General features: G+C 46.2%; 1 protein-coding gene across 5 annotated transcripts in view; it reads right to left on the reverse strand.

The window, feature by feature from the left end:
- The window catches only part of LOC133352476 (chloride channel protein 2-like), a 113041-nt gene that overhangs the window by 58030 nt on the left and 40706 nt on the right, over window positions 1-14305 (reverse strand). For 2 of the 5 annotated variants that reach the window (XM_061568141.1, XM_061568145.1), the window contains exon 1: window positions 10198-10411. The exons of 2 other annotated variants lie outside the window; for them this stretch is intronic. In XM_061568141.1, coding sequence (XP_061424125.1) covers window positions 10198-10293 — 96 coding nt within the window. In that variant the 5' untranslated portion in view covers window positions 10294-10411. Of the gene's footprint in view, window positions 1-10197; window positions 10412-14305 lie in introns of those variants that run through there. One more of the 5 variants, XM_061568140.1, reaches the window with a different exon arrangement.

Raw genomic sequence — 14305 nt, forward strand, 5'->3', positions numbered from 1 at the left:
TACACAAACTTTCTCTCCTGCATAGGAATGTTATTATTTAACATTGATTTATGTTTCTGAAATATTTCGATTTATCACACGACACAGCTCTCTTTGTTCTGATAACAATTTTCTTTGTTGATGTACTTAAGTTTATTTGTTCAGCTTTTATCATTTTGGTGACCGAGGTCACCCTTGCAAATGAGACGATCCTGGTAACTTAAGTTCACAGCTAGCTAAACTAAATAAACTTGAAACATGATGAAATAATCCCACGAACGAGAGTTTGGCTTAAATTGCCGTGACGTGGTGTGTGGCTCTGGTCACTGCGCTGTGGCATGCCAGTCAGCCGTAAGTTGCAGTCAACCCGATTATTTTAATTCTCAGACGTGGAATTTGGCAAAATTGTGTTTAAAACCAACTTAAATGAGATGAATTTCGATTTAAAGCTTTCGTGACTGCAGGGATTCATCTTCTTGGTTCTTTCAGTAAAGTCACGTAGAAGGGAAGTAATAAAATAAAATTATTTTATTATGTTTTATTTTTATTATTTTATTACTTCCCTTCTACGTGACTTTACCGAAAGAACCAAGAAGTTAAATGAGATGGTTTTAGTACGGTCATCGGCGTTAAGGCTCAGACAAGCGAGTCGTTACACTTGAGGACCTGGTTTTTCTCATGTACAGCTGAAACCCGGATGCGAACCCACACTTCAGCACTGTTGGACCATTGCACTGGCCTCGAAGCCACAAGGGCGGCTGTGTAAATGAGCCGAGTTTACGTGAACGAAGTCGGTGCTGTCACCGTTGTCACAAAATATGGCACAGTGCCAAGCCAGCCAGGGTACCATCTGCATGCTGCTGAACACGGTATCTGTTAGTGCAGTTAGTGCAGTAATCAGAGAAAAGGTGCAATTGCCTCCACCACCAGCAATGGCACTAATCGCCATCACAGCGAATGATTTTTGCTGTTTATAATAAACATGAACCAAAATCAGTCCAGAGCTCTACTCTGCAATGTACGTTGCCAACCGTGCTATTCGTGAGTCCCTGATCCAGAGAAAGACAATATATTTTGCGAGTGTAGGCCATAGTAATGTTTCTCTTGGAGGTGGACGTAGCTCATGACGCAGCTATTTAACCAAACACCATCTTCATTTCAATCACAAATAAAAATAACTGTGCCTTACTCGTGCCTCCCTGGAGCAAGAAATTAATCTCAGCGGGCAATCACACGGTTAAATTAAGAAATCAGTCCAAAGCAGAGCTCAGTCTAGAGCAAAATCAGTCCAGAGCTCTCAGTTATTTTTACTTGTGATTTAAATGAAGATGGTGTTTGGTTAAATAGCTGCGTCCTGAGCTACATCCACCTCCAAGAGAAACATTACTATGGCCTACACTCGCAAAATATATTGTCTTTCTCTGGATTAGGGACTCACGAATAGCACGGTTGGCTACGTACCTGGCAAAAGAAGTTCAACATACATACAAAGTGTAAAATCATCAGTTGGTAAAGAGCAATACTCTTTATAAAATACAACCTCATGGAGTTAGAAAACTCCTTTTTCAGGAGTGCTTTGCTTGAGCTGCGGTGATGAGTCTGGTGCGCGCCCAGCACTGCCCATCGCAGGGTTATCATCGATCGCGAGTCGCCGCACGACACGGCTGCCCGCGATCAATCAATCTCAGATGGCGAATGTCGAAAATGAAACACAGCGCAGCCTCTACCGCCGAAACTTCGCTTCTATAAAGCGTTGGCGATCAGAAGTCAGCAGGGGCAGCGGCTCCTCAGACGAACAGCCACCACGGTGTGAGCAGCTCTCCCCGCATCTGCGCTGCCAGGCGTCGGTGAGCGCGTCGGTGAGCGCGCCGCTCACTCGCGCTAAATTTGGCTCTCACATGCTCCCGTTATTCATCTGCCGAAATGTCTCCCCCGACTAGGACGGAGAGCGAGGGTTCTCAGTGAGCTTCCGTGTGCCCCCCACGCATGGAGGTGAGGCCTCATTAGGTGCCAGCCCCTTGGCCCTGCAGAGTCGTTTTCAAGCAGTGCGCGCCTGCGCTCTTGAAGGACAGGGAGGTGCGTTTCCTCGCAATTTTCGGCAGAACAATGCCCCTGCTGTTAGACGACAATTACTCGGCGACGGCGCTCACAGCGGCCCGACGCGGGTTTATGCGGGCATTTCCAGGACGACCGCGATTACGCGCGTCTTTGTTCCTTTGCTTTCCCCAAACAGATCATTGTTTGGAGCGAGCGAGGGCTAAAGAATTAAGAATAGCGCAATAAACAATTAGAGCTGCCGCGGTGCGAGGGCGTGCAGAGGGACCAGGACGGGCACCGCGGGCGCGACGAACAAAACGAACAAAACGAACAATGTCTCCCCCCTGCTCGAGCCCGCGGCCACCTCGCGTGAACGTGCTCACCGATGAACGCCCCGCGCACGTTCGCAACGGTGACCTCCAGGAAACGCCAATGTTGACTTTTCATAAAAAGTACTGCCCGGCTACTTGAACACACGACAAAATATGTTACTTTTATTTCGAATTGGTTTATTAGTGCATTCTCATGGTTTACTTCACGTTTGAAGTTTACAAATGGGTAAACTATTTGTACATTAACGATCATGAGAAGAAATATGGAATACAGACGCCGTTTAACCAAAAAGACTACAGTACTCATAATAAAGTTTTTGGGTTAGATCGCGTTATTCATAAACGTGTTGTAACCCTCCACCACCCGACACGTCCAATCAGTAAAAAAGTGTCACGTTGACAAAAGACAAATAGTTCACTGATTTAGCCCACCGGTGTGTTGAAGAGTGAATCCACAACATTTACAAATTTTTTGTAGTACGACGTTTTGCTGGTATTTACATCCAGCATCATCGGGCAATTTGCCAGAATAGTGAAGCCCTCACTTGCTCCTGGTCTTAAATAGAGCAGCAGCGGGGTGACGTCATCATTTAACTCATTCAGGCGCAGTGGTTTGAGGGAGGGGGGGTATTGTAATTATATAATAGATTAGTAATCAGTCAATTGTTATGACGACGGCACCCTGTTGGCTGCTCTATTTAAGACCGGGAGCAATTGAGGGCTTCACTATTCTGGCAAATTGCCCGATGATGCTGGATGATGTAATTACCAGCGAAACGTCGTACTCAGAAATTGTAAATGCTGTGGATTCACTCTTCAACACACCGGTGGGCTAAAGTAGTGAACTATTTGTCTTTGTCAACGTGACACTTTTTTACTGATTGGCCGTGTCGGGTGGTGGTTGGTTACGACACATTTATAAATAACTCGATCTAACCCAAAAACGTATATTATAAATAATATTGGTCGCGAAAGCCTACGTGTTAAACAAAAAGACTACGTTTACCGAAGCAGTGACTGCTGATGGGAAAATCATGAATGACAATTAATAAAAGTTGTTTGTTAATTTTTCAACTTTCTTACTGTCCCAGGCGATCTCTAAAAACAAACTGGTGAATCTCTCTGCCCTCTTTATCTCTTATGAAGAAGCACCATTACCTGAAACGTCGGACTACTCGATATCGTTTTGTCGTATGGCAGTGCTAATTATTTCCTCTATGCTCATAGTATTGAGTGCAATTGTTGCTTCTTGGTCGATCAAACGCATCCAGCTAACATCAGCACAACATATATACATACGGCACGCGTGGTCAAGGAACAGGCAGGTACGTCAGACGCGGCGGTTACATCTATCAAACCAGCCTGCTGCGTATGAACACTAAGAAACCATGAAAGCTGAAAAAACACTCTTATGTAATGTAGTCATTAACTTACAAGCTTCTGCGTGCTGGGCTTTAATTATGTTACCTAGACAATGACCGTGTATATGTTACAATATCAAAACTGGCACTGACTTGGACGTGAAATTTAAAACAATTCTTTTTCAGACAGGAAAAGCAAAACTCCACCTTTGGGCTGGATGGCCATCCTGAGCAATGTGTATGTCTGTGTGTATATATACATGGGTATATTTGTGTGTACACATGCAGGTATGTATTACACAAAGATCCCTCATGTAGCCTTTAACATACTGTGGGTCAAGTGCTGTTCGTGAGCATTTATGCAGTCCAGCATGGTTGACAAAGGGGTGGATGGCCAGCACATTTGTCTCCCCAGTACTGATGTTTACACACCATACCAGGCACCCAATTAAGGATGAGTCGACCTAGGGGAGGCTCGGGACTTGTAAAATATGAATATGTATATTGAACTTCTTTCGCACCGTATGTAGCCAACCATGCTAATCGGAGGTGCTATTCATCAGTCTTATTGGTTGTAAGCGGGAATCACACAGATCGCTGACTTCGTAGCGCAGTACGTTGACCACGATACCACCGTTCCCAACGTGTATTACACACATGGACATGTTGTTTTAAAATACAAATGGCTTTATTTACGGGGAATAAACAGCAATGCACCGCGATCAATCAACAGTGGAGGACCACTTTGGATCATGCTCAGCACCAGCATGGCGGATGGCACGACCCAACTATTTAAAACCGATTCGCTATCAATACATTACCCCCACTCCCGCGTGACCAGCGCGCATCGCAAACCGCCCAAGGCCAAGTTTCCTAAACACCAAAAATAAACATTGACTGTTTTTCCAATTAAGTATTATGTTCTGTTTCGTTACAAGCCACGGAAGCATCCAGATTGTATGGACTGCAAGCGTCGTAAACTCAGAATGAAGATGGGGAGACCCTTTACGAAGATGAACCCACTCATGAAGATAGTTGAAGGTTTATTGGTTAAGATTTAATAACGCATTTGCACGTTCGCAAACACAAAGACAAGTGTAGCCTGCAACTGACATGAGCTTAACGCAACATTAACGATGAGTGTTATGTCATTTTCAAATGTGACGAGACGTACGACTTTGATGTATTCGCGTCTCTAGACAATGCACTACCATTGGCATTCGCCATAACCACTGCACTGTGAACTCCGTGTTCTGAGTTACATATTTGGTCACGGATAACACCAGTGATCAGTGGTATCAAAAGCAGTTCTGGGTGGTCGCTTCACCAACCCACACTAACCAGCATGGGGAAGTATGGTCAAACAACCCCTACAACCAAAATGGCAGAGGGAGGCCTTCATATAGCAGTGGATTGTCAAAGGGCTATACATTTTCATTTATATTATAATTCACTGCACGTTAAAAATTAAACGTGAGTAGCTGAATGTGAAGAGGTGATGTCCTGTGTGTTGCCTGTGTAAGGTCCAGTGTAAAGTAGCTGAGTAATGCAAGGATCAAGGCTTGATCTCAACAAACGCAAATAATTTGGCCCTGAACTCACAAACTAAGACTACTATCCTTGTCTGTATCTCAGGCCTCAATGCTAAGGTTTGGAGAACCAAGTTGGTAAAATGCCAGCACCAGGCTGGGTCTGAGGACCGAAATCTCCATGGTGGCCCGGCATGCCCACAGCGGTCCCATTGCAGTTCCAGAAACGGGCCCCTGGGTTTCCAAACCGTTCCACGATCTCACAAGCAGATGTGACATCACGGGGTGAATGCCGAAGCAAGATTCTGCCACTCATTTTGTTCAACTCCCCGTCTGTGTTTGTGTTAAGGTAACACAGTGGAAAAGTTCAAACATTTTTTGATTTTCGGTAAAGACACGTAGACAGAAAAAATAATGAAATAAAAGAAAATACGACGTTTTGGTCGCACACCTGAAGACGGACGCTTGTGTTGCGACCGAATCGTCGTGTTTACTTTTATTTCATTATTTTTTCAGTCCACGTGACTTTACCGAAAGAACCAGAGAGTATGGATTCCTGCAGTCACGAAAGCTTCAACTCAAGATTGTATCTAATATTAGACTAACCCAACCTATGCCGACCTTAAACTACATTTTGTTAAAGATCGCTGTCCAGATCCCACCGCAATCCAGCCACGGAGGGCAGGAAGGGAGAAGAGGGACGTCGGGGAGAAGCTGGGCCCATGGGTGCCTCTGCAGCTCATGGGGTGTGGTGACCCAGACCTGGGCACTGGTGCTGATCCTGAGCCGGAACTCGGCTGTACCTGGGCTGACATTCCGAGTGGCCACGGAAATGGGGCAAGAGTTTTAAGTTCACGTATTGATGTTGGTGTTCTGTAGCGTCCGTGTGTCTTAACCATGCACTCTGTTTTCGGGTCTACATATGACTGTTCGTACAAGGTAATAGAAACATTACACCGAGGAGATGAAGTGAGAAGTTTGTGTGCAGTGGATTATTACATTGCAGAATCACGAGAAGTGGCAGTGACTTGGGAAGGCCTTCGTTGAATTGGCTATGGCTGCTGATGATGATGATAGAAAAAAAAGTGCAACATACAGATCGTAACTTATGGAGAAAAGTATGTATTTTCTTGTTATTATTCTTGGTACTTTTGGTAAAGTCACGTAGATAGGTTCAAAGAAAATAACAAAGAATAACAAAAAACTACGACGTGTCGATCGCAACACAAGCAATCTGCATCAGGAGAAAAAATAGCGGGAAAGCTGCTGAGGCAGGCTGTTTTAAAGGTTTGAAATGGGTGTAGCCCAAGGGTCAAAAGCGAAGTGGGCAGGGCTAGTCATGTTAAAGTGAACAATTGGCATTTAAATGTAAGATCGGAGAGCCACCATCGAGGAAAACGAGCAACGGTGGCTGTGCGAGTGAGACATTTAGAAATTTAATCTGTTAATGTAACGAAAATAACTGCTAACATCGAAAGGTAGGATGAAAACATCACAGCCACTTATGACTTAAACTGGTTAATAACGTCCTTCCAATGATTGCTCAGTTTGTACTCATCTTCTCAGTTGAAAATGTGTCTGTCTATACTCTATACATATGGATGGCTTCATGAACGAATCTTTGTTGATAGCCAGTGGGCTTGCAAAGTACCTTTGTCTTAGAGAAATCAATTTCGTGTGAGCCCACCGCATTAAAACAATGATCAGCCACGGCCCAAGTGTTGGTCCTACCGTGTTTAAGATCTGCCTTATGTTCACAAACACGGTCCGAGACAGTGCACGTGAAGTTTTTGCGATCAGACACATTGTGTTTTACCATGTCTCAGTGTGTGAGCAGCGTTGAAATAATTATTTGATAAGGAATTAAGTTGTTAGTAAATTGACACCCTCTGCCTTGCCTGGGGCACGCACTCTCTGCTTCGCCCGCTACCGCAGGGGCTGCTGGCTCCTTAAACGAGGAGACTCGAGCTCACGCTCACAAAGCGCAGCCACAGAGCGACGCGTGTCTGCAACAAGAAATGCTCGCATCGCTCCATTATTGTGGGAAGCCTGGCAAGCGCATTTTCTCCTCTCGTTGGATTCTGACATCGTTACATTAGAAGGCGCGCTGAATGGGATGGCTGAAGCTCGCGCATGGGATGTGTCACACGCACACACTCCCTTGAGAGCGCTGCTCACACGAGGAGAGAGGCCGGCCTGGGTATTCACGCGGGCTCTGACTGGCGCAGCCATTCTGAGTTTTAAACTCAAATTCCTAACGTTTTACGCTTAATGGTTTCTCAACGAGGCTGTGAGAAGTTAATCGTTTGTTGATGCATTGTAAAAATCACTTCTACTTTTAATCATTATCGGCCGTGATCGAGCCACTGCTGGATGAAGGCATCTCACTGCCGCCCGTGTTACAGCGATGTAACGATCCATCCAGCTCCGGCACACGAGCAAATGTCATGGCCCAGAGGTAACGCGTGCTCTGTTTGTTGCAGAGGTTCGCGTTTTGAATCTAGCTGCCACCCTGATGAACCATCTGATACTGAGCGCCGTCTGCTTCACAGTGAATGCTAAAGATCCCCATGACGTCATTCGCAAGGGTAGGCCATTGTGTGCCAGTGTCACGGTCCAAATTTACCAAGTTTTAGAAACTATTCCGCAGATTACTCAATCGGGATTTACATAACAACCATTGCCTGCTACTGCAAAAACTTGGCAGGACCCTCCTGAAAAAAAGGTTTTCCTGGGTAAACAAGCATAATAAAAATAACTAATCCCTTCTAGACATGACGTCTCCTGCCCAATATGATGCCTCCGAACTGGCAATACGAAGTGATGACGGTGCACACGTTCTCGGATCCACATGCCCCTCTCTCTACCTCTTACTGTCATTCTGAGGATGTACCTCTCCACACTTCGTTGCAAACTTTTCAGCTTTTGTACCATGTATTTTGTCAATTAAATTATTTCTAATCCATATGTCAAAGAAGGTAATGCACACTCATTAAACACTTTCACCGTTGGGCACATCGATTTGTTCATCTTCATTCAGTTCAGCTTTACAAAAGTACTCCAAGCTGCTCGTGTCCACATCTACACGTCATCACGCAAATCCCGGTCCGACTTCAATATAGCCCTCAGTGTTCGCACTCCAATGTGTTTTCCAGTTGTGCCTCTGACAGATATCTTCAAACGTTAAACAAACTTATTTAGGACAACTCTGTTTATCTCATATTTATCGAGAGCAAAACACAAACGCACGCAAGAGCTGAGCTTTGTAAAAACCTAATGATGCTGGCTGTAATAAATAAAAACTAATACACTCTTCAACAATCCGGTGGTTTGCTGCAAACCCAACGCAATTGGGGCGTCTGCCCTCGCGAGACGCCACGATTGGCTCTGCACTGGGTGGTGGTGGGGGTTAATGCTGACATCACACCGACTACACGATGATCTAACTCAAAACAAACTAATTATTAATCATACATTAACTCAACGCACATATTAGATAGAAGTTAAGATAAAGATACTTTTATTTTTAAGACCAAAGTATGACTGATGAACGTGTTGAGTTAGTATTATTTGTACTTGTGCCAATGCAGCAGTGGCATCACCAATGAATCAGTTAATTTTACCCCGGGTAGAAGGGGTCAGTCAAGGAGCCACACTTTTGTCGACGTTAATCACAAACGACACTCGATTTTTTTTCTCTCCAGAAATTGGAATGGCTAAATAAAAGCACAAACATATGTGAGATTTGCTGATGACACAATAACATGACTGAGAGAATTAATTACAGGAAATTATTTAAGAACACAACACAGAAGGCTTGCAGAAATCTATCAAACAATGATGCTTTCATTTGTGTTGTAATGAATAGGCGATATTGTTTCCTCTGACGATGAGGCACCCGTCAGACACGAAGCACGAGACAATGGGAGCACGCACAATGAGAGGAGGTGCATGGGACGGTGAAGTTCCAAACCCGAGCGGCGCTTTGGGCTCTCTCCACTTCTGCTTAAAGAGGGAAAATTCCACATTTTCTGAAAACTTAAAAATGTAAATTTTTTTAAAAATATGCAGCCACATGTATTATTCAGGCTCACTGATTCACTTCGATCTGTCACGCACAGGCGGCGCTCAGTCGCCTCATTGCTCTTCTATCACTAATACCATTAGAATGGTTGGCGACGTAAAATGGAAAAGAAGTTCAACATACACACTTGCATCTATACATTCATGTTCCTGTGAACTTTTCGTGTTCTTGTGAACTTCACTCGTTGATTTCTCCTCCCATATTGAGGACTTGGTCTATACCAGCCACTGTTTTGTCCCATCCATGCTGTGTTTAACCACCAAACTGCTCACAACATCACACCCAGTTTAACACGTAGGCTTTCGCGACCAATATTATTCATAATAGAGGCTTTTTTTGGGTTAGATCACATAAATATAAATGTGTCGTTAAACCCGCCACCACCCGACACAGCCAATTAGGAAGGTTTGTCGTGGAAACTCAATGTATTTATCCCATTTATCCCTCTAAGACCAAAGGGGAGGGGTTAATATAAATTACAATGGATATCGATTATTGGTTGGGTTATTCACAGTTAATCAACCTATATAATGTATGTACATCACGTGCCAATGTTTACACACTGCACTAGGTACTTATTTTGAGGCTGAGTCGACCTGGGGGAGGCCCAGGACAAGATTAGATAATCGTCACTGGTGTTGGCCGTGAGCGGGAATCGAACTCAGGTCGCCAGGTTCGGAGCGCAGCGCGCTAACCGCGACACTACCGCCCCCATGAACACATGCACGCACACACGCATGCACACATGTACTCTCACACACACACACATGCACATAGACACGCTCATATGAACGCACATGCACAACTCCACGAGCAAACACGCACGCAGACACGCACGCACGTGAGAGCCGTTAGCACTAGGGACACTCACTCACCGAGGGCACCGTTGCTCCATCGTCCTCCTCCTCTCCGCTCTCCTCGCCGCGTGCCCACCGCTCTATCTCTTCAACGCCGGCCCCCGCAGCCATCATGGAAGGCCGTCGGGCTGCACCATGATGGCCCCCAGGTGGCTCCCGGCCGCTCACCACCGTAGTGAGCGCGGCGCGGTGGAGTTGTCTCTCCGCATGTCTCCGCACGTCTCGCCTCCTCCTCACTCTCCGTGGTGCACGCACTGCTCCGCCAATGCGGCTAATCCAGGTACAGCGAGTGCCAGAGACTCACTCAGATGGCAAGGTATGGATTTCAGAGCTATTCTGAGCGACAAGATGCGGCCGTCTGGCTATCACATCTGTGCTGCCGGGCAGGCGGGGGGCAGCCCTCGCTGCTACCTGCCCTGCGTCACCATGGCCAGCTCCAGCGATCGGCCCCATGCGCCCTCACGCTGCTGCTGCTGCTGTTGTGGCTGGCGAGAGACGATGAGTATGCCGGGAAAGCGCCCGCATGAAGCCCAGCCGCTTCAAGGCGTCCTGTAACAGGAGCAGTGGCCATCGGCTCTCAGGTCTAATGATGAGCTAATTATATTTCCTGGCACTGCGTCCCCCTGTCAGGATACACCGAGCCTGCAATCGGACAGCGTCACAGCCTCCGTGCGCCACCATCACTTCCCCCAGGCACGTGGCTGTGGCCCGCCAGCTTTACGGACGTGGCCTGGTTAATGCGACGCTTACCTATGGCCATGCGTGCAGTCAGATTTGCGCACCTCTCCAGGAGACACACAGGCCCGCCCCCCCCCCCCCCCCCCCCCCTGGGCAGGCATCGCACGCCTCGGCTGCCTTCTCCGGCGCCGGGTAGCCATGTTCACGGGAGTTGCGTTGGTGTCTGATTATCGCAGGAGTGAGTCTGGCTTTGAGAAAATGGTGTGAAATTTCGAACAGCCAACACCATTATAAGTGAGCAGATGATGGCTACTCTTTCTCTCAAAGTAGGCACCTTGAATTTTCTCTCTTGGTCTCTCTCCACTCAGGCAATATCCTTCACATTGATCATCTCAGTCAACCCTGGTGGCAGATATCCTTGGGAATATCTCACTGATCCTGTTACATCCGGCAGACCCCTTTCATAATAACCATTGCGGTAATGAAACAAAACGTTTTATTTTACCAGGTAAGGCCCACTGAGCTATGTAGCTCTTTTTCAGAAGCGACCTGGCCACAAATGATAGCTCAATGAAGTTGCTCAACCAAGAGCCAGAGCCCAGAGACTCTGCTTCGGTGGGGCGCCGTGCGCCGGCGAGCTGCATGCGGGGAAGGTGTCAGATGGCGCGGGGCGTATCTCGGCATGGACAGCACCAAGTCACGCGCCGTGAATCTGCTTCCGATCGGTCACCCCGCGTGTGCCACACCCTCCCGTGGCAGGGAGATCGCGAACGCGCGGAGAGTGCTGCGAGAAAACCATGCACACCACGAGCCGAAATGTCATGCGGCTGCTTTCTGCGACCGGCGTGGACTTCATCATTTGGGACGGTAAAATAGGATACGGTAATACAGGATACAGTAAAATATAATATTGTAAACTATGATACGGTAAACTAGGATAGGGCTAAACTAGGAGACAGTAAAATAGGATACGGTAAAATATAATATTGCAAACTATGATACGGTAAACTAGGATAGGGCTAAACTAGGAGACAGTAAAATACGATACGGTAAAATATAATATTGTAAACTATGATACGGTAAACTAGGATAGGGCTAAACTAGGAGACAGTATAATACGATACGGTAAAATATGAAACCAAAACTTGCGGCCGTGCACAGTAACGCATATGGTGTCTCATCCTGAGACTTTCCTCCGCTGCATCTGTCCCAGCATCACCACTGCACAGAACACGCTGCCTACTCCGGAGAGCAGGGCCAGAGGAGACCAGCACGGGAGTGAGAATGCATTTCACTGCCAATTTTTATATTCTACAAAGCCGAATCTCTAAGCCACAGCCAGTGGTTACCGAGCTTGAGGGACCTCTCAGCTCTTAATGCAGACCGAGTGGCATCTCAAAATAATATCTAAAATGTATAACAATTTCTCTTTCAATGCCAAAGCATTATATTTAAGGCTTTGTTATCTGTGTTTAAACTAACATTCCATTTGAGTTATTACCTAGATGCAGAAATAATTTACTTGTCTCAAGCCATGTCGGTTGTGATCAGATCTCTCTGTTTGAATTCAGCGCAAATTTCAATCCTTTTACCCAGAAATCCCTCGATGAACGGCAAGCGAGCACCGACGCACTGACCGCCAGTTTATTTTTTTCGACAATTTGTCTTCACTTGATGGTATCTCAGAGGTAGCTCTGTCACATCTACTTCTGTGGACTGTAACACGAAGGGTTGCACTGCTCTCTGAGCGATTCTCAAGGATCCTTCATCTAATTGTAATGTGACGCCGATTAGCGCCACTGGGAGAACATTGAGAAAACATGAAAAGATATTTTCAAAACGAGGATTTTTTGTTTAAATCATTATTACTTGGGTCTACTGCGTCTTCGAAGACGCCACCGCCACTCCGTCCAGTGCCGGATTAAGCTATTGCGGGGCCTGTAGCATATGTTATAAAGGGGACCTTTATAATCTTGTTTTGAAGCTTTCGTGACTGCAGGAATCCATACTCTTTATAACATATGCTACCTATGAAGGTGGTCACGGCAAATAAGTGGGGGAGTTGGCAACACCATGCCCGGTCGCCTTTGTCTCCCCAGTGTTGATGTTTAAACATCGCATTCAGTACTCATTTAAGGCTAAACCAACCTAGGGGAGGCCCAGGACCGGTTAAAATATTCTCTGCTGTTATTGGGCACGAGCGGGAATAGAACACGGGTCGTCGGGTTTGCAGCTAACCTCTGCGCCACTGCTCAAGCCACATACACACCCATATACGCACATCCCAAGTACACACACTGCCACCCTCCCACGCCACGGTCACGACTGTTCCCGGTGGACTCTCGACAGTCGCCCTCGTGCGGCGTGTGTGGAGTCAGCACATTGTTCACCGCACCATCCCCTGGTGCACCGTGCCGGTCATCAGAGATGCTGCTCACGAACAGCAATTGAAGCTTATGGCGGGACAGCTGGGTCCCATGAGCCCCCGGCTCTCGCATAAACAGTATATTATAATGTAAATAAAAACTTTGCTCTTTTTCACAAATGGGTTTGAAGGATGGTGGCAAGAGTTGTCTTATTAAACTAGGCCTTTAAAACTGAACACTACTTACCTGGAGTACCTCTATTTAAATACACTATTGAAAAAATAATTTACACCCTTCTGTCAATCATCGTGTTTCTCAGTGTGGATTTGTGAACACACTTTGTAAACAGTACATTAAATGGTACGCGTTTTCTTTGCGCTGTTCATATTGTGACAAGCATATATACCAATGTTACTCTACAGAGTAGTGGGTCGCCGCTCCTGTTATCCGCATTGATACGAGCGGTATTTGGGGACTATGGCTTAACCGCAAAAAAACCCTATCTGCACAGATGCATACAGGACAAGAGAAGTATTATCAAACAGGAGGAATTAATGGTGCAACGCAGCTCATCTGTTAAATATCTGCAGGTAATAGGATTTGTCATCGATTGATCCTGGCTGCAGAAATTGGTAGGTCACAAATAATAATGAAGATAACAGATCAGTTTCGCTGTATCACGCATACCGTGGTGACAGATAAAAGACTTAAGTCGTGTAGGCAGTTTGAGCAGCTTTGGATAAGACTAATGATCCTGCCCATACCGGAGCATGGAGTGCATTCACTTGTTCAGCTCTTCTGCGCATTCGTCCTCGCTGCGCTTGAACACGACATGACAACAGAACGATCCGCGCCAGGCGGGTCGCGGCGTTTATGTGCGCGGTGGGACGGAGTCAACAAAAGTAAATAAATTAATTACGATTTCTACTTCCGTTTATTCGGGACCCCGGGGTCCCGCTATCAGGTTCAATTTCTCCCACAGTCAAAGTTGTGAAGTCTCTCAGAGTGTGGCCCAGCACCAGCCTCACTAACAGTGCAGCATGCGGGGAAAGCTTTCTAAGTCTCTCGTCTGGTTCCAGAGA

The sequence above is a fragment of the Lethenteron reissneri genome, chromosome 40, assembly GCF_015708825.2.
Source record: "Lethenteron reissneri isolate LAM-NWPU_2019-01 chromosome 40, ASM1570882v1, whole genome shotgun sequence".
NCBI classification, from domain to species: Eukaryota; Metazoa; Chordata; class Hyperoartia; order Petromyzontiformes; family Petromyzontidae; genus Lethenteron; species Lethenteron reissneri.